We start from the raw sequence: 22,077 nt of genomic DNA on the forward strand, positions 1-22,077 counted from the left end.
AAACTCACCGTCACCCTCACCACCACCCTCACCTACTGCTGAACACCAAAATCTTTAATTTTTAACTCCTGCACTAGCCCAAAGGTATTTCTCCTTATATAAAGACCGTCAAATCATTGAGCCAAAATATCTAGATGACGATTATTTTGAGAGCCGTAGTTTTGAATTTTTGGCATGCTCAAAAATTTGGGATTGGATGAATTTTGCTGCGATTTTGCTCCATATTATTCTGATTTGGTACGTGTGTTTTATAGTAACCTCAAATTTGCTGAAAATGGAACAATGAAAACTAAGGTGAACAATGTCAAAATTATTATGAAACCCAGCATTTTTGCTTATATAGCCGATCTTCCCTCTGTTGGGTTGCCCTTTGAGGGGAAATTATTTGAGGATTGGGCCAATGAATACAATATAGACGTAGCCAGACAATTAATTTGTTTGCCACACAATCCCCCTACCAGTAGAATTCTAGCAGGGAATATGACAGTTGAGGCTAGAGTATACATTATACTATATGTTGTGTTTTGTTTCCACGTGTTTCTAACTTTGCACAGGAAACCAAGAAAGATCTTCTGATAATGTGGATTATAATGATGGAAAAGCAGATAAACTGGACCCATCTCATCCGACATAGGATGAAGAAGGCTTTGAGGCTAGGTGCTCCTTTACCATATCCAACTTTGGTCACCCGCATCCTGGAACATTTTCAAGTTCCACTAGAGGATGAAATATCTCTCCCATCTACTAGGCATTGGACAATATCAGGAGGAGTCATACAATCCTTTGGATTGACCCAAAATGCTGACAACAGATGAGTGAACAGAAATTCTCCTCCTCCACCTCAACCTCAAAATCAACCACCTCCTCAACTACAACTACCACAAGTTCGTCAACAACAAACTAGTAGATTTGATGATGTCATGAAGGGGATAAACGATCTCCGAACATTTGTTGGGTACAACTTCAATACACTCAATGAAAGATTTGAACAATTGGAGTTGAACATGGGTGACCGCTTCGATACTATTGATGCTCGAGTTGAGCATGTGAAGCACGACATTGAGTATCTGCGTCGTCATTTTGGTCCACATGGTGGATCATCTTCCTAGATGCCTTTCAATTTGTACTGTCCTTTTCTTTTAATTTTAGCTTGTTCCTTATGTAATGCACTTTTAATTCAATAAAATACTACAAATTTCATTTCTCATTTCATCTGATGATTTTCTCTTATTTCTATTACATAAAATCATATACTCTTCCTATACAAAACAATACATCAAAATGTAATCAACAACAATCCGTGCTTACACAAATTCATATCAATACACTTAATAAACTTCAAAATATGCACCACAATTACAATACAAAATTTCAAAAACCAACCAAAAACACACTGGTAATCGATTACAACAACCTTGTAATCGCTTACCAGAATGAATCTTGAACCAAATACAATCTGGTAATCGATTACAGAAGTGTTGTAATCGATTACCAGTGCTTTTTTGGCATACTTATTTGAAGTCGTGCAGGGTGGTCACGATTTCAACACTCTGTAATCGATTACCATTACAGAGTGAATCGATTACGGTCATCAGAAGTCGTTTTTGGGGTGCACGACTTCAACACTGTACATATGAACAGTGTGAAGTCGTGCAGGGGGGCACGACTTCTTCAATTGAAGTCGTTTGGGCCCCCCACGACTTCCCCATTTTCGTAATTTTGGTTGAATTTGCCCATTTTGGTAATATTATAGGCAAATATGCCTAGTTTGGTGCAAAAACCTATGGTTCTCTCTCTTCAAACATGTAAAAAAGTACAAGTGCACATGAAAAAAAGAAAAACGAACGACAATTACTTCTTTTGCCAGAGAGGTAACATGTGGCCAAAAGAAGACATAAAGCACATCTCTCTCTCACGTCATTGTGGGCCAACGCGAGCCCACATCAACCAATCAGAAAAAGATAAAAAGGGAGTAAATGAAGAGCCTATGCAAGATCTGAACCTAGAGTCTAAAGCAAACTTGCACATGCAAACACACAACTACACCACTTCTTTTTCACTAATATAATAACACAAACACTTGTATTTAAACACTACTTCCAACCTTTTTCGAAATTTAAATAAAAATTAATGTTAATTAATTTTTTATCCACTTCCTTAATACTTTCTTCACACCAACATACACCTTAATTAATTATTTAATACCATAAGATATAATAATAAAATAAAAAGATATTTTTTATTTTATACGGGTCTTACATGTATTTTTGGCTGTGTTTTGATGCACAACTTATCAACTTATGAGTGTTTTTCCTATTGTTTTCTTTATGTTAAAACCATATTATTTTGGACTTGAAATTAAAGTGTTTGAGATGTTTGTGTGGTGTCCTATGGTTACCAAATTTTATGCATATAATATGATTTGTTGTCATGTTGGCCACGTGTTTAATATGCGTAACGATCTATTGTTTGGTTATGAATTATATGCGTGGCTATATGAGTTATAGACGTCATTTTGCATGGATTGGATCTTGGATGTGACTTGGTTGGTTCAATGTGACTCTGAAGGATATGTTGGTTGCTATGGCTTCTAGTTGTATTGTATGAGGCTGGGGATTGTCTAGCTTATACGAAGTAGTGGAAAGAGATTGTCTTCGCCTGTGTGAGGCAAGGAAAAAGAAGAGGTTCGGGTGTTGCACCTTTTTACCTGTGTGAGGTAGTGGAAAAGGAAGGTAATGGTTTTATTCCTTTTGCTTGTGTGAGGTAGTGGAAAAAGGTCCCTTTCACCTCTATGACACTGTAGAAAGAAAGAGGTTATGTTGTGATTCCTTTCACCTGTGTGAGACATGGGAAAGGGTCCTTGGTATGACGTAGGTGATTGAAGAATGACATATTGGTGATATTACTTGTTAGTAATGTGTGTTCGTGTAATGCGAATGTGATTTAAATTCATTGATGGAAACTATTGGGTTGAGTTGTGTGTGAGAGTATGGTTATTACTTTACTTTTTTATCTTGTGTTGTACTTTGCTTAGCTCACCCTTGCTTGTTTGTGTTTGTGTGATAATTATATAACTCGTATTGTTATACGAGAGCAAATGTTGTCACAGATCATGTATTTGATGCCTATAGTGAGGAGACACATGAGGAAAACCTTATGGGAGTTTCGAAATGTTTTATGAGACAATTGTAACACCCCTTATAGAGTGCCACTAGAAAATAACAAAATCCAAAATTTTAGGTCAGTTTTTTTTTAAAAATTAACATCGCGAAACTAAACCATCAAAAGTCTAAACGTCTTACAACATAAGGTTAAAACCTTACAAATATCAAATTCATTATTCAAAGACATAAAATTTCTTTAAAACATGATAAGTCCCCCATAGTTATTCCCATAACTCTCGTCGTGCTACTCCATCTCTGCCTCATCTGCAACGCCATCTACTCCCGTACAAGTACGATCATCGTAGGTGGAACCACAACCACAAAAGGAAAGGGTAAGTAACTAAGAACCTAACATAGCATATAATTTCAATATCAAAATATCATAACTTAGATTATCCTAGTCACAACCTTACAATACAACACAATATTCAATTCATAACTTAGATCATCACCATCCAGACTATCAAAGTCACAACATTACAATACGACACAATATTCAATTCATAACTTAGATCATCACCACCCAAACTATCAAAGTCACAATATTACAACACGACACAATATTCAATTCATAGCTTAGATCATCACCACCCAGACTATCAAAGTCACAACATTACAATACATCATAATATTAAACTCACAACTCAAATCATTTATACAAGCTTCTGTTGTTTCCTTGAATTTTGTCGTACCAAACCTGTTTCGCAAAACAGGGCGATTCGAGCCGTCTTCCGTCGCAACTTTAGACCTATCTCCCTGACTCCTCAAGGAATTACGAGTAAAAACTTCGGTTAGGCGCACCCACCGAGCACTATACTCGCACGAGCCGAAGTCATTGGGCGAGACATCTAACCCTCTCTAGTCCCTACACACGAGGAAAGGGTGACACTCGAACCTCAGTCTCCGCACAGACTCTACACACTATCGTATCACAATACGAACACCATAGATTCGACAAAAATTCTAAGGAAATGACAGAACGCTTGCTCTCACGATTTTACCATCACAACCATATGTAGATCACCATCATGCACAAACTCAACCAAATTCATTCACCAATAGTTAGTTAAAATCACAAATAATTAAATAAATTAATTTAATTATTTTTCCTAGAACAACATTTCTAGTGCACCCCCATTTTTAATTAATACCCAACATCAAAGAAAACACCTAATTCTAATACACCCCCTTTTTACTCTAAACACACTCCCTTCTATATCTACACTTTCAAGTGGGCCCCAAAACCATTAAATTACATTTTCTCTCACTTCCAAGTAGGTCCCACATGAAACCACTCACTTCTTATGAAACTCTCTTTCTCTCTCCCCTTTTTCGACTTTTTACGTAACCAAACTCTCTTTCTTCCCTCTTTCTCTTTTATTTTCCATGCATTTTTTCCCACTATTACCGTGGCCTCCACTCCCAATATCTACCACTTCCACTCTCTTTTCAAATGCTAAAAACTACACACTTCATTCCATGCACCAACACCATTTACGTAACCACCTCTCCTCACACTTCCACTTTCTTCTCTTTTGACTTTTCAACCACACCTTACTTCTACCTTTTTAAATTTCATTTCATTCTTCTCTCTCTTTCCTTCCATATTCACGGCCCCATCACTCTTTGCATGCTACACTTTATTTATTTATTTCTTCTTATATCCAGACCCCTGCAATTACCCATTCTCCCTTTTTTTTTATAACTCCTTCCCACCATTCCTTCATTTTTTTCTTTGCTTTCAAAGGTCATCCCAAGCTTCTTCCTTCACGGTTTTTGGTCCTCTTCCAACACCTTTCTTTTTCTTTGCCACTTTTACATCAACCAAGCCATGCCCATCTCCATCTTCCACTTCTATTCTTCTTCCATCATGTTCTTCTTCCACCCAAGACATCAAAACTCCATCCTTCTTCACTGTTTTTCATCAATCACATATACCCCAACTCACCAAACATCACTTTCACTCCTCTCATTCTCATAATTCATTCCTTCCTCTTCCAACAATGGAAGAGAATTTTCAATACCCACTTACCCACACTCTTGGTTAAAGAGTGTAGATAAGTGCTCCCAACAATATATAATTCTTGCAAGGTAATAAGAACCAAAATATACATGATTTTAAAGTGTACCCATGACACTTTTTCATACACAAACAACACCCCAATACATCCAACATGTATACCCATTACAACAACACCGCTTTTTCATAAAATATAAACATTTATAATCCATTAACTACCCCATATAGTAGAAAAACGAAAATGAACATGTGAATACCCATTCTCCATGCAACAACACATGAAACTTAAACCCAAAAGAAAAGTACATACCTCAACATGTTAACTTTAATCCCAACACACAAGAAAGAAAGCATGCAACAACATTATAATGTTACCTTCTACCCATCATTCACTATGTTATATCCCAAGTTAAACCCCTTACCTCAATTCCAAGCTAGCTTCCAAATGCTCTTAGGTTTCTTTTCTCACTAGACAACAAGCTTTCACTCCTCTTGGTCTCCTACAAGTGATTTCCAAAAACTCCAAGGCTAGGGTGGTTCTTCCTTTCTCTCCCAACTTGGTTGCTCTCCAAAATCTCTTTTCCACTCTCCAAGCTTTAACCTCCCCCAAGGTCACTTTCAAGCCTCCTAAGTCTAGAAAGCATGTACCCACCCAAGCAAGTGGAAAACAATATGTGCCCACCCAAGCAAAGTGGAAAAAAAAGAAATGGCCCAATGAGAGATTAAATGAGAATAAAAGCTCCCTCTTGGAATCAATTAATTGAAGCACTTCCACGCTCATCATAACACTTAAATTTCTATCTTTCTTAACTCATAGTGGGACCCATATGTCAAGATGGAAATTAAAAAGAGTTAGGAGCCTTTTTGGTCTTAGGAGGGTTTGAACTTGAGATCAAGCACACACACCCTCCCATGCACACTCACATCGACCACTAGACCAAGCTCCATCTGCTGATATAATAGTGCAACAATTATACTTAAATACTCTTTCAACCTTTTTCAAAATTTACTATGAAACCAATCTTAATTTAATTTTCTTCCCTTCCTTAAATATTTCTCAACATTGTTTTTCATCACAATTTATTATATAATACCACAAAATTGTCAGAATCGGCTGCAGCGGAATGGTTAGCGTGGAATAACAAACCAAGAGGGGGGGTGAATTGGTTCTTACTAAAAACGTGTGCCTTAAAAATTTCTACTCAATTAAACTTACTTAGCAATTAATAATGACAATAAAATAGAGTAAGGTCGAGAGAAATTTGCACAGATGATTTTATCCTGGTTCGGATCTTACCAATCTTACGTCCAGTCGCTTATCTCAAAACAAGATAAACAATTCACTAATCACAAAACAATTACAAACTACAATCACACAGATACAATTTGTAAAAGTTTATAAAACACCTCTCTTGATGCCATAAGAGATGAACTAACACTTCCTTTGAATCTTCACAAAGGATGAAACACTTCCTCCGAAAACTTCACAAAGGATGACTTCCTCTTCCGAACACTTCCTTAGATACACCAAGGATGAACCAGCTATTCCTCTATCACCGTAGCAGTATTTCACCAACTCTACAGACAGAGTTTCCTTAGCTGAGCAAGAGCACACAATTCTCAAGAGTTTCTGAGTATTTGAGCACAAGGGAAGAGTTGTTGTTATCCTTGAGAGGAAATGAGAGTCTATTTATAGACTCATCCAAAGGCTCTTCCATTTTTCGTTTTCAGCCTTTCTCACTGTGTTAATCGATTAACTTAAGTGGTTAATCGATTAATGCACCAACGGATAGTCCAACGGCTCTAAAAACGGCTAGTTTTTCAAACGGTCACTTTGCTAATCGATTATCAGCCCATGCTAATCGATTAGCGCTAATCGATTAACAGCCCTTGTTAATCGATTAGCATGCAGTGCTGTGCTTCTCCATTCGTCTCTGGAATAATCGATTACTGACCTCTGTTAATCGATTAGCACTGCACAATTTTTGCTTCTTGGTACATTTTTACATCACTTTTGAATGCAAACATAAAACCACTAATTTCCTATGTTCATACAGTTATTACAAAAGTTAAAAGTCTTCAAAAATCATTCTTCATGAGTCTTGGTTGTTCTTGACTTGATTTAGATATCATCAAAACTTCATCTTCATCATTTTGCTAACAATCTTCCCCTTTTTGATGATGATCAAAACCTTCTTGATGTTTAAAGCTTTTGGTAATAATCTGTATTTAAAAACACAACTTAAGGAAGAAACAATTGTTAGTGTACTTAGAAATAAGTTTAAGGATTTAAATATTTCTCCCCCTTTTTGATCATTATTAAAAAGTGATGTATAATTGCTCCCCCTAAATTTATTAGAAATTATACTCCCCCTTAATAAAAGGACATATGCATAGAAATATTAAGGAAAAAACAACATACATTTTATTGAATTTAAAGAGGTAAGCATACAAAGAAGTTAAATATATAGCACACACACTACAAAAAGCATAGAAGCATAAAGTGCCTAAGACTCATCATCACTATCGGGAACATATAGTTTGGCTAGTTTATCATCAATTTCCTTGAGGTGAGTATTAATTTCATCATAGCGAAGAGTGTGATAAGCCATCATGTAATCCATCCTAGTTTGTTGCATAAAGGCCATTGCTTCAATTTGTCTAGATATACTCTCTAGAGTATATTCTTGTGGAGGATGGGATGGTCCAGCAACATTTGTTGGATCTGGCATAGGAATAGCTTCATCTTCTTCAGCTGATTCGTCAGCATCTTGTGCATTATCACCTTCAGCACGGACAAACATATTGCCTTGTCGAATAAAACCCATTTGATGCAGTGCTGATTCCTCAATTTGATGAGATGGTAAGACGTGGACAAATTTTTCGCCCGTAACATCAACTCCTTTATAGACACAGATTAAGGAAATAAGGAGAGGATACGGAAGATGAGCTCGGTCATACCTCTTTGCACGTACCATAGTATCAGAGATTAGACTTGCCCAATTGATTTTTAAATTTTGAGTGATAGCAGACATGAGCATCAAATCTGTTTCAAGGCATTGTGCCAAGTTTGACCCTCTTGGACAAAGCAACCACACAATAAGATAATGAAGCACCCTTTCCTCCATTCTAAGATGTCCTACTAGAAGATATCTCCTATTAGGTAGAGGTTGTTGAGGATTACGCATGAAAGAGCGATAGGCCAAAATTTTGTTGAAATCACCAAAGTCATTTGGCACATGCAGATTATTTTCTAGGATTGGAATATGAGCGACATTTGTCCAAATGTCATGATCAAGAACAATATCTACACCCTTAACACAAGTGTAAACAATACCATTGTGGGCCTTCAGATTATAGTAAAAGACTCATACCAAATCTGGATAGTAAAGCCCTTGAAGTTGCAAGAGATGCTGGACGCCTTGCTCAACCAATTGCCGAGAAAACTGAAATTGATTTGCAGTAAACCAATTTAGATCAACAAATTTTTGACGAAGAACCTTCTGTTCTTTCCACATTTGCAGATATTCCTCATGCCTTCCATCATCTGAAATCCACCCATGAATATTTGGACCACATGCGGGAGGAGTGCTTTCCGATGCATAGCTTCTTCTTCTTCTCCTTCTTGAGGGTTCAGCCATGAGAAGTAGAAAAGAAATTTGGACAGCAAGATAATGGTATTTTTGAGTGAAGAAATGAAGAGAATTTGAGTTGTAGAGTGATGGGTAATGTGAGTGGGTAAAATGAGGGATGGTAGGGGTTTAAATAGGCTGAAGAATCACTCCCCAACGTTCAAAATTAAAAAAATGGCCGTTTATAGCTGTTACAACGGCTAGATTTTGCAGTATTTACTACCTGTAACGTTTGCTAATCGATTAACAAGACGTGCTAATCGATTAGTGCTAATCGATTAGCGCTAATCGATTAATGGTACTGACTAATCGATTAACTGACGCTGATTTCCGAAAACCATCAAATTTTACCTATTTCCAATTTTAAGATGTTTTCAATATTCCTAAATCTCTTCTAAGCTCATAGAATCTATCCTTAGGCAATGCTTTGGTGAAAATATCAGTTAATTGATGTTGTGTATCAATATATTCTATTTCACAATCGCCCTTTTGCACATGATCTCTAAGAAAGTGATGCCTAATCTCAATGTGCTTGGTTCTAGAATGCATTATGGGATTCTTTGTAAGATTTATTGCACTTGTATTATCACACTTAAGTGGAATATGATCTAAATGAATGTCATAATCTTCTAATTGCTGTTTCATCCATAAAATTTGCGCACAACAATTTCCAGCAGCAATATATTCAGCCTCAGTGGTTGATAAGGCTACACAGGCTTGTTTCTTAGAGTTCCAAGAAACTAAGGAACTACCTAGAAGATGACATGTTCCACTAGTGCTTTTTCTATCTATCTTACAACCTCCATAATCTGCATCGGAAAAACCTACAAGACTAGGTTCCGTTCCTGATGGATACCATAAACCAAAGGATGCAGTTCCCTTAAGATATTTCAATATTCTTTTAACTGCTGTAAGGTGAGATTCTCTAGGACTAGATTGATACCTAGCACACACACAAACACTTTGCATAATATCCGGTCTACTAGCAGTAAGGTATAACAAAGAACCTATCATGCATCTATATTTAGTTTGATTTACCTCTTTACCTGACTCATCTTTGTCAAGATAGCAAGAGGTTCCCATAGGTGTAGATGCTTCCTTTGCTTTGTCCATTTCAAACTTCTTAAGAATTTCTCTACAATACTTAGTTTGAGAAATGAACGTACCTTCTTTCATTTGCTTAATTTGAAGACCGAGGAAGAATGTTAATTCTCCCATCATAGACATTTCAAATTCACCCTGCATAGTCTTAGCAAATTCCTCACAAAGAGATTTATTAGTTGATCCAAAAATAATATCATCAACATATACTTGAATAATCGAAATATGTTTTCCGACTCTTTTAATAAACAAAGTGGAATCAACTTTTCCTCTATTAAAATCATTTTCTAAAAGAAAATTGCTAAGTCTTTCATACCAAGATCTAGGTGCTTGTTTTAAACCATAAAGTGCTTTCTTTAACTTATAGATGTGATTTGGAAATTTAAAATCTTCAAAACCGGGTGGTTGTTCAACATACACATCTTCTTTTATAAAACCATTTAGAAATGCACTTTTAACATCCATTTGAAATAATTTAAATTTCATTATAGATGCATAAGCAAGAAGTAGGCGTATTGCCTCTAACCTGGCAACTGGAGCATATGTCTCATCATAATCTATACCTTCTTCTTGACTATATCCTTGAGCCACAAGCCTAGCTTTATTCTTGGTGATGTTTCCATCTTCATCCAGTTTGTTTATGAATACCCATTTTGTTCCAATTACTTGATGAGTATCTTCTCTAGGAATCAATTCCCAAACTTGATTTCTTTCAAACTGGTTGAGTTCTTCTTGCATTGCAATACACCATTGTTCATCTTGAAGAGCTTCCTTAATGTTCTTAGGTTCTATCTGCGACATAAAAGCTACATTCATACAAAAACTAACTAAATTTCTTCTAGTGTTTACCCCTTTTGATATGTCGCCAATGATGTTGTCCAATGATAATCCTCTAGGTTGTTGCCATATTTTGTTTAGATCTTCATCGTCTTGAGGATTATTCATTTTCTCTTCATTGGTTGTCTTTTGCAAGTCTTCATTTTCACCTGCATCTGATTCATCTGACTCAAGAGGTTTTGCCTCAAGGTCCACAATTTCATCAAAGACAACATGCACAAATTCTTCTATTTCAAATGTTTTCCGATTAAAAACTCTATAAGCTTTGCTAGTTAGAGAATATCCTAGAAAAATAGCTTCATCGGCTTTGGAATCAAATTTTCCTAAATTCTGTTTTCCATTATTTAAGACAAAACATTTGCATCCAAAAATTCTTAAATGTGAAACATTTGGTTTTCTACCTTTAAAAAGTTCATAAGGAGTACATTTCAAAATTGGCCTAATAAGCATTCTATTCAATACATAACATGCAGTACTCACAGCATCAGCCCAAAATTGTTTAGGAACACTATATTCATTTAACATAGTTCTAGCAAGTTCCTCTAAGGATCTATTCTTTCTTTCTACAACTCCATTTTGTTGAGGAGTTCTCGGTGCAGAAAAATTATGAGAAATGCCATATTCTTCACAAAAAGTTTCAAAAGATTCATTTTGAAATTCACCTCCATGATCACTTCTAATAGCCTTTATTTTCAAATCCTTTTCATTTTGAACTAAATTTGCAAACTTTTTAAATTCTTTGAAAGCTTCACTTTTAAGAGTAAGAAAGAAAGTCCAAGTATATCTTGAATAATCATCTATAATAACTAAAGCATAATAATTTCCTCCAAAACTTTTTATCCTAGAGGGACCAACTAAATCCATGTGCAAAAGTTCTAAGGGTTTTAAACTAGAAACAACATTTTTCGAATGAAAAGATGATTTCACTTGTTTTCCCTTTTGACATGCATCACACAATTTATCTTTCACATATTTTAGTTTTGGTAGACCAATTACTAAGTCTTTAGAAATGAGTTTATTCAATTGTTGCATATGAATATGTGCAGCTCTTTTATGCCATAACCATGGATTTTCTTCTTTTACTACTAAACATGAAATATTCCTATTTGATGCATTTTCTAAATCAATCAAATAAATATTGTTATGCCTAATTCCTTTCAAAGCAATTTCAGAAGAATCATTTTTTATAAATAGTGCAAGAATTTTGTTCGAAGGTTACCTTGAATCCTTTATCGCATAATTGACTAATGCTAATTAAGTTGTGCTTTAATCCTTCCACATATAGCCCGTCTTTGATCATCAAGGTATCTTCACTTCCAATATCTCCTATTCCAAGGATTTTTCCTTTGTTATTGTCACCATAGGTGACAAAGCCTCGTTCCTTTTTCCGGAAGCTTGTAAATTTCTTTTTATCTCCGGTCATGTGTTTTGAACATCCACTGTCAAGACACCACATATACTTCCTTGGTTTTGATAATTCCTACAACATAAAAAGAACAAGCTATTTAGGTACCCAACTACTTTGTATGGGTCCTTTGGGTTAGATTAAAAAGATTGAAATCATTTTACAACCCAAGCATATCTACCACTTGGAACACCATAATGCTTAATTTTACATTTGTTAGATGTATGACCCTTTTTCATACAATAAAAGAATGATGCAACATTTGTGTTCCTGTTAATAGTTCCTTTTTCTACCCATGCTCTACGAGTTCTATATTTATTTTTAGGAACAAATTTCTTAGCAGTTCTATTTTCAGAGATTTTACTACATTCTCCAGTGGTTGTATTTTCAGAAAAATATTTGAATTTTATGCAAGATTCACATTCATTATTAGCAATATATTTTTCTTTTTCATAATATAAAACTTTACTTTTTAAATCTCTAATTTCTTTTGCTTGATATAAAAATTTATTTTTCAAACTTCTGTTTTCTTCAAATAAATTTGTAAATTCAGTTTTCAAATTATCATTTATTTTAGAGAAATTTTCAGAAGTAAACTTCAAATTTTCATTTTCTTCAAGAATATTTTCAAAATTTAATTTTAACTCTTTGAAACCCTTTTTCAATTTCTTATGAGTTATATCTAATTTTTCGGATTCTACTAATAAAGCAGCATAAGTATCATGCAATTCATCTTCACTATCATATTGATTAGAATTATCTGAATCGTAAATGTACTTACTTGGCTTCCAGCAGTGTCGTCATCCGCCATTAGACATATGTTTGCTTCTTCATCAGAATTGCTCGAGTCAGAAATTGATTCGTTGTCATCGTCCCATGCGATGTATGCTCTCTTTTTCTTGAAGAATTTCTTTTCTTTCTTTTCTTCACCCTTCTTTTGATTTGGGCAGTCTACTTTTAAATGTCCCTTTTCTCCGCAACCATAGCATCTATAGTTTGAGGAAGATCCTTGATTTTCTCTCTTTTCGTTTCTGAATCTCCCTTTGCCTTTTGATTTCATGAACCTGTTGAACCTCTTGATTAGTAGACTCAAATTTTCGTCTTCTTCTGAGTCTTCATCTTCCATTTTGCTTTTGCTCTTTTCTACCTCAGATTTGAAAGCTAGAGTCTTTTTCTTAGTTTTTGCTTCTTCTTCATCTAGTCTTCCGAGGTCAAGTTTATGCTCTCTCAACTTTCCAAATAATGCAGCCATGGTCATTGTGTTGAGATTTTGTGACTCAGAAATTGCAGTCACTTTTGGTTGCCAAGACCTGTCTAAAGATTTCAAAATTTTTATATTAAGCTGATCAATATCGAAAGACTTACCTAGTCCTATAAGATGGTTTACGATGTTGGTGAAGTGTTTCTGAACATCTATTATTGTTTCCCCTTGCTTCATCCTGAACATCTCGTATTCCTGGATTAAGGTATTCTTTCTAGCTCTCTTAACATCATCTGTACCTTCATGGGTTACTCTGAGTACTTCCCACATTTCTTGTGCAGTTTTACAAACAGAAATCCTGTAAAAATCGTCAACAGTTAAAGCAGATGAAATAATATTACGAGCTTTTACATCATTACCAAATTTTTTCTTATCTTCAGCAGTCCATTGGTCACGGGGCTTTGGTTCCTGCATATTGTTAGTTGGAACAAAAGGACCAAATGCAACAGTATCCCAAATATCTATATCAATAGATTCCATAAAAATTTGCATTATGACTTTCCAAAATGCGTAATTTTTACCTGTGAATAGTGGTGGTCTATTGATAGAAGCACCCTCTGCAAAGGTTTGATGTGATCCTGCCATTTGAATGACTATCAAAGCAAGCTCTGATACCAATTGTCAGAATCGGCTGCAGCGGAATGGTTAGCGTGGAATAACAAACCAAGAGGGGGGGTGAATTGGTTCTTACTAAAAACGTGTGCCTTAAAAATTTCTACTCAATTAAACTTACTTAGCAATTAATAATGACAATAAAATAGAGTAAGGTCGAGAGAAATTTGCACCGATGATTTTATCCTGGTTCGGATCTTACGAATCCTACGTCCAGTCGCTTATCTCAAAACAAGATAAACAATTCACTAATCACAAAACAATTACAAACTACAATCACACAGATATAATTTGTAAAAGTTTAGAAAACACCTCTCTTGATGCCACAAGAGATGAACTAACACTTCCTTTGAATCTTCACAAAGGATGAAACACTTCCTCCGAATACTTCACGAAGGATGACTTCCTCTTCCGAACACTTCCTTAGATACACCAAGGATGAACCAGCTATTCCTCTATCACCGTAGCAGTATTTCACCAACTCTACAGACAGAGTTTCCTTAGCTGAGCAAGAGCACACAATTCTCAAGAGTTTCTGAGTATTCGAGCACAAGGGAAGAGTTGTTGTTATCCTTGAGAGGAAATGAGAGTCTATTTATAGACTGATCCAAAGGCTCTTCCATTTTTCGTTTTCAGCCTTTCTCACTGTGTTAATCGATTAACTTAAGTGGTTAATCGATTAACGCACCAACGGATAGTCCAACGGCTCTAAAAACGGCTAGTTTTTCAAACGGTCACTTTGCTAATCGATTATCAGCCCATGCTAATCGATTAGCGCTAATCGATTAACAGCCCTTGTTAATCGATTAGCATGCAGTGCTGTGCTTCTCCATTCGTCTCTGGAATAATCGATTACTGACCTCTGTTAATCTATTAACACTGCACAGTTTTTGCTTCTTGGTACATTTTTACATCACTTTTGAATGCAAACATAAAACCACTAATTTCCTATGTTCATACAGTTATTACAAAAGTTACAAGTCTTCAAAAATCATTCTTCATGAGTCTTGGTTGTTCTTGACTTGATTTAGATATCATCATTCTTCATGTGACACCCAGGCACTGACGAGGGCGGAGAGTGATCGCCGGTGCAAGTGGAACGAAGTGCAAGGGGCATTGACAAGGAGCGGCTCCTGGCAGGCTTCCAGTGGAAGGGGCACATGGACGAATCGAACATACACCAGAATGAGAGGGATCTAGAGACTGTATAGGTATGGGACTATACAGTTGAAGGATAGCTTAAAGGGATAGATTTGGCTACTCATATCACCAAATGCATTTGCTTTTCGGTAGCCTAACTCATAAGAACTCCATGGTTAAGCGTGCTTAGTTGGGGCGTTACAAGTGGTATCGAAGCTAGGTGGTGATGTGTGGGGGCAGTCAATATTCCCTGTAAGTTGCCACCACAATGTTATATTTTAAATTTGTAAATTTTATGGGTTCTTTTTAGATATGAAAATTAAATAAAGTTTTTTTTATTACTCATAATTTCATGATGATATTTAAAGTGTTTTTATCTTTAAAGATGTTTTATAAACCATACGTGGCATCCTGAACAAAGGCAAAACTAAGGAAAAACTAAGAACAAAACATAAAGGAAGAGAATCCTAAAGGATCAGTTTATAAATATTTGATTTTTTGTAAACCTGTGGCATCCTAGAAATCGGGGTGTTACACAAGTCAAACATTATTGAAGGTTGAGACAAGTCAGTCTATAAAAAGGTCAACCCGAGCCAACACACATTAAAGATGGCAACAAGTACGGTGTGGTATTAGAGCCTAGCCTCTCCCAGTACGGTGTGGTTCGAAGCTTGGTGGTGATGTGTGGGGGCAGTCAATATTCCCTATAAGTTGTCGGGGCGTTACAACAATGTTATATTTTAAATTTGTAAATTTTGAATTATTTAGCACTAAAGTAATGATTGTTTTCACGTGGGTTCTTTTTAGATATGAAAATTAAATAAAGTTTTTTTTACTCATAATTTCGTGATGATATTTAAAGTGTTTTTATCTTTAAAGATGTTTTATAAACCATACGTTGCATCCTGAACAAAGGCAAAACTAAGGAAAAACTAAGAACAAAACATAAAGGAAGACAATCCTAAAGAATCAGTTTATAAATATTCGATTTTTTGTAAACCTGTGGCATCCCAGAAATCGGAGTGTTACACAAGTCAAACATTATTAAAGGTTGGGACAAGTCAGTCTATAAAAAGGTCAACCCGAGTCAACACACATTAAAGATGGAAACAAGTAGACTTGAATGACAGGCTAAGTTGAGTCGATCTAGGAAAAAACCGAGCCAAGTCAACCCATACAAAGGCCAAGCTAATTTTACTCTAACCAAAGGCCAAACCAGTTTGATTTGGACCAAATTTGCCAAGTTGGTCCAGGCCAAAATTTGAGCAGATTCAACTAGGGCTAAAGGTCGGTTAGATTTGGCCCAAGACTAAGGTCCCACCAATTTGGCTCAAGCCAAAGATCTCATTGATTTGGCCCAAGATAAAGGTCTAGCTTATTCCGCCTATGATTAATGTGGATTCAATTAGGCCTATAATAATGATCGAGATGAGTAAGCCAATACTAAGGTCAAGTTGATTCAAGCCCTTATGAATGTGAAGTTGCTTTGGCTTAAGATGAATGATGAGATTAGTCGTCCTATGATGAAGGTTGAGATGTGTTCTTTGGCTTGGAGGTTGTGACTTGTCAACTTGGAATAAAGTTTGTGATAAGTCAGTCTAAGTTGAGCGATTAATTGTTGTTGGTTAATTCTATTGGATTAGGGGTGAGAAGAGTTATTAATTATTGTTAATCTGAGATTTGAAACATTGCAATTAATCTACTGGCCAACCTGTTTTAATTTGTTTCTTTAATTTGTTCCTTGTATTTGTAATTTTGTTCACACAATCTGTCAATAACCCCTGCTCACTGTGTGTTTGATCTAATGACTAAACCACGTTTTGTCCTAGGAGTCACTTCCTAGTATACTGCACTTTAATTGCATATTAATTTGATTCGGGTACGACCTCGATTAGTCACGCTCCTCAAGGTGCATAAAACCCCTCCCTAACTTTGTCGGAGAAAACATGATGGCGGCGGCGACGAATGTCGGACAGATGTTGCATGTGGCGACACTTGGATGAGAACTAGCCCTCGACACAAGCGAGGTTGGCCGTCGCTAAAGGAGGCGATCCAGATCCACTAGTTGCCAAACTAAATTGTGGCGATGGCTGGTAGCGAACAGTGGTGGACGACGTCAGAATGGCAAGGAACAGAGGTTGATGGTGACAAACTTCAGTGGACAACTCCTCATAGTGGCAAAAGAGTGCCAGACAATGGTAGACAACGACAAACTACGCCGGACAACGGCAAGCAGTATCGAACAGTTGCAGACAACAACTAGGATTTGGAGACTAGACAAAAACTAGAGCGAGACTGCTCATTGAGGTATTTTAGAAAAGATGAAATTTTTAAAGCCGCTGGTGGCGGCGGCCACGGGCCACTAACGACAACAAAGACAAAGTAGGAAGAGACTCAAACAACCTACTATGATACTAACTTGAGAATTAAACTGTAAAATAATTCTAAAAGACTTAATTGATCCATCGAATAATTTTTTATTTATAAGAATAATTGATACAAGAGTACATGGTAAATAGAATAACCCTACACACAATATAGTAATGATAAATAAGGTAATCTTAGACACAATATAATCATGATAAATAAAATAATCCTATACACTATAATCATGATAAATAGCATAAAAATAAAAAACTAAACAAGTGATATTAGATGTTCGTAAAGTTATTCAAATGATGATTTATTTTTCAACGAAGGAAAGGGTAATCAATTTATAAGATAAATAGCAGCTAAAACACATTCACTTCACCCAAAAAAAGTGAGGTTGAAATTATAATGGTCGAGTCACATTAAGAATATGGCAATGCTTATGTTCCACAATGTGATTTTTATATTTCAAAATACCAGGTATGAGAATAAAAAATAATGCTCGGAACCATCGTCAACCATGATTGCTTTAACAGTTGCTTGAAATTGTGTGAGCAAAATCAATGAAAGATTGCAATATATATGGAGCACCTCATTTGTACTATTGCGTTATCAATATCTATGTCCATCTTCTAAGACAATCCAAACATATCAATTCAAAGAGTATATCAATGGTTATGAAACAAAGCAAAGTTACTTTTCCTTCAATCAGAATGACATTCACATTTCTCATTATAAATAAGAAATTCGATACCCTAAACTTGAACAAAGGAAAAGAAATATTGACAATTCTCATTATAAATGCCTGTTTAATTTCATTAAGAACAATAAACAAGCTTTCAAATTTAGCTAAACATATTCACAGGATTGATATCCAGAATCACCAACTCTCTATATACAAGAAATTCTCGTGGTGATGACCTAAACCAAATTTACAAGAACACCCAGATCCAACCTTATATTACAGAAAGAACAGCTCTCTTTACCCATCAAACCCTCTCAAGAACACAAGGTTTGATTCTTCAGCATTTTCCCTCAAATATGTTCACCTTAGTTAAGTCAAGACATTTTTATAAGCAGTCACACTCAGCTTCCTCTATGTACACTTCTCTGAATGGAGTTTAAGCAACAGTAGGGATCCTAGAATTCTGGCAATCCCTGTTGAGGCAATCAAATCCCTCAATTCTAACTGTGGACGGTTTAAGTCCGAAACTCATCCTAACAAACCCTCCTTTGCCAGAAGCCGAGGATGGAGAAAATAAACCTGATGGCGATGAAGTCGTAAATGCGGGATCGTGCTTTTCTCCAAATCGAGCATCCTGGACCACGGGATTTGCAGCTCGAACAGGAGGAGATCCACAAAAGAATGGAGGAGATGAAGCTACCTGATTTGAAAACTCCTTCCCATAACTCTCCTGTTCATAACGCACACCAATTCATAAACCAAAGTTATCAGAATGAAGAAAATGTCTATCTATGATCCGTGGAATCTGTCAGAAAGACCCCTCAAAGAATAGCCAAGTTTTCTTGTAAGACTATATTCCTTTGAAGCCAAACCCATCGCACAAAGTTTCAAATCATGGTTTAAAATTTCAGTCACTATAGCTGTTTGATTCAATCATTGACAATGCAAGAAATTACAAACAAACTTAGCGGATGCAGACATAATTGTGTTAAGGAAAGTCCACAATCCTAAACATCACAGCACAACCGAAATCATGGTGGCAAACCAACTTTTAAAACCTTTATTTCAAATACAACAAAAAGTGTCTACCAAAAGAAACAAAGCAAGCATCACAACACAAATTCTTACATTACTATGGTACCAAGACTATCCTAATTGACATTTATCTTCCTAGGCCTAAATGAAATTTTCATGAAGTTCATAGCTTACCTTCTTAAACATAATCTCTAGTAGCTCTGCCCCACCTTTTGAATCAGAACCCTCGGCCTGTTGACTTCAAGAAAAATTGAAACACAAAAAATCAGATCCCCAAAGGCTTCCAAAACAGATTAATGTCATCAAAACTTAAAAAGGTCAAGAAATGAATTCTGATATTTACTTGAAATGCCATCTCAAGTGCCTTATAGGCATGTTAGATACAACCCCGACTCGGCGTGGCTTAGGGCAAACGACGGACTCCTTCTTATCAACGAAATTCACAGAGCCTCTCATCTCTTCACAGGCTGCAAAGGCGTTCTTTTGAAGACCATAACAGTTCATCTTCAAATCACCTTTATTTCAAAGTAGAATACCTACGCAACAAAATAATAACAAAACTATACTCAGAACATGTCTCTGTCTCCCTCTCTCACACACACGCACGACAACATACAACAAAATTAGACTCAGAAAATCTCAACATTGAGAACATGATCTTAACAATTGTAACACCCATACCCTATTCAATAAAATTATTTTCAGAAATGTCTCTTTCTAACCTATGTGCGGTGTTTTCTTATTTAAAAAAAAAAAAATAAGACAACCATGATCTTAAAATATCGTTACACTCCTAATCCAATATGCAAACAGATCCACTCAACCTAAACACAATAAAATAAAAAGAAAACCGCAAACCATTTCACTATTTTCCAGTCTTCCTAAACACAACAAACAAATTTTCACAAATTACCAACAGATCTGAGCTCAAATCATGAAAAATTTCCAAATATTTGTCCGGCTAATAGGCACCCCCCAAAAAAAAAACCACCTTTAGCTCAATGCATCAATTTTCAAAAAAATAAAACACCCAAGCCAAAAACCCAAAAGAGGGACCTCAAAACAAATCTATAAACAACACATTTTTCAACATAAAAAGAAAAAAAAAATCAACAATGAACCGTGTGGGCAATCGTTTTGTTTGACATTCCACACCCAAAATTAAAAGAAATTATTTTCAGATCTAGAACAAAGTGCAAGAAAGAGAGGAAACCTGGGAAAGAAATGAAGGGAAGTGGTAGATAGGAGAATGGAGAGGAAGAGAATGTAAGCAGCTGGAATTCATTTATAGTGAAGATACGTGTTGTTCGATTTGGAGGGTCACACGACGTCGTTGTTATCATTCTATTCTCACGTTTTAACTATGTCAATTGTCTTTGCTTCTTTTTCATTCTTATTTCAAATATTCTAACTACCGATTTCACTTCATTTCAAATCTTAATTTACTTTGTTATTGTTATTACATCGGTTTTCTATGTTTTTTATTATTCTTATTTTTAATTCAATAATTAATTTTTACCATTTTATAAAAAAAATTACTTAAATTCTTATTATGCATTTTAATATGTAATATCTATATATCATTTTTATATCATAATTATAATTTTGAAGATTGATATAATTCATGTTTTAATGTCAAAAAAATTATTTTATTTAAATTTTTATTATTTATAATATGTTAAAGGTTTAATCATACAAATGTTTCCTTAGTAATTATTCTTAAATAGGTTCTTCACTTTTTTTTTCTCAATTAGATCTCTAATTTTAAAATTTTGAAGCAATTTAGTTCTTTGTCTTAGTTCTATATTAACATTATTAAAGACAGTGTCAACTGTCCATTCCTGGTTTTTTTAATTTTAAATATTTTTTTAATTATTTTTAATTTTACTTTTAATTTTTTTAAAAAAAATTGTCATGTGTCAAACTAACATTATGCTAGGTGAAATGTCCATGTATTTTTATTTTGTCTCAATTTAGTCCTAATTTTTTTAAATAAATAATATTTTGTTTTTATTTTTAATTTTTATTTTATTTTAAAAAAATTGTCACGTGTTAAACTAATATTGTGTCACATCGCAGTGACAATGTGATGTGATACTAATAATGTCACGTTTCATTGCATTAGTCTCAATTTGATCATTGTATTTTTTTTGTCTCAATTTAGTCCTAATTGCTTTTAAAATTAAATAATTTTGTCTCTTTCCAAATTCAAACAAAATTTAATTTGTATATATATGTTATACAAATATTTTATTAAAATTGATATTTTTATTAAATACTTTTAACAAGGTAAAGTTTATTTATATTTATATTTAGTTAATTATAAAATGTTAATTAGGTTTATTTAAATATACCAATAAGAGTTAATTAGGTTTTTAACAAATTAATTACGTGAAATTTTATTATTTTAAAATAATAAATTAGAATAAATTCGGTGAAAATCCTAATTAATGTAGAAAAAAAAATACCTTTAATTACCATTTTTATAGAAAATTTCTTCAATTCTTTATTAGAAAAGGTGAAATTTCATGTCAATTTTTTCACTTAGCCACATCATTTGAAAAATCCACTTTCAAAAACTTTTTCACCAAAAGAGATGCCTTTAACCTTTTCTTGAAACGTATGTTAAAAGATTTTCAATGCAGCGGAAATTTAATCGAATGCGTATAAAGTATAATCGATTGAATGTAAAAGAGTAGGGATAAGAAAGATCAAACGCTGAGTTTTTATATTGGTTCGACCAAGCCTACATCCAGTGTCCTTCCAACCACATGAAGCTAATGCACTATAATGATCAAGGTTTTTATAGAGACCT

General features: G+C 34.9%; 1 protein-coding gene across 1 annotated transcript; it reads right to left on the reverse strand.

The window, feature by feature from the left end:
- Positions 1–18,303: 18,303 nt before the first annotated feature.
- On the reverse strand, positions 18,304–20,601 carry LOC108344825 (uncharacterized). Its single transcript, XM_017583333.2, has 4 exons — positions 20,476–20,601; positions 19,606–19,798; positions 19,437–19,500; positions 18,304–18,957 (listed from the first exon to the last, which is right to left on the reverse strand). The coding sequence occupies exons 2-4, from the start codon at positions 19,764–19,766 to the stop codon at positions 18,664–18,666; spliced, it is 519 nt and encodes a 172-aa protein (XP_017438822.1). The 5' UTR covers positions 19,767–19,798; positions 20,476–20,601; the 3' UTR covers positions 18,304–18,663.
- Positions 20,602–22,077: the final 1,476 nt, after the last annotated feature.

Source organism: Vigna angularis, chromosome 8, assembly GCF_016808095.1.
Source record: "Vigna angularis cultivar LongXiaoDou No.4 chromosome 8, ASM1680809v1, whole genome shotgun sequence".
In the NCBI taxonomy this organism is placed as follows: Eukaryota; Viridiplantae; Streptophyta; class Magnoliopsida; order Fabales; family Fabaceae; genus Vigna; species Vigna angularis.

Coding starts and splice junctions, on each gene's coding strand:
- LOC108344825 (XM_017583333.2), bottom strand. CDS start 19,766: ATGAACTGTTATGGTCTTCAAAAGAACGCCTTTGCAGCCTGTGAAGAG. Junction 19,501..19,605: donor CACTTGAGATGGCATTTCAA/GTAAATATCAGA, acceptor TTTTTCTTGAAG/TCAACAGGCCGAGGGTTCTG. Junction 18,958..19,436: donor TAGAGATTATGTTTAAGAAG/GTAAGCTATGAA, acceptor CGTTATGAACAG/GAGAGTTATGGGAAGGAGTT.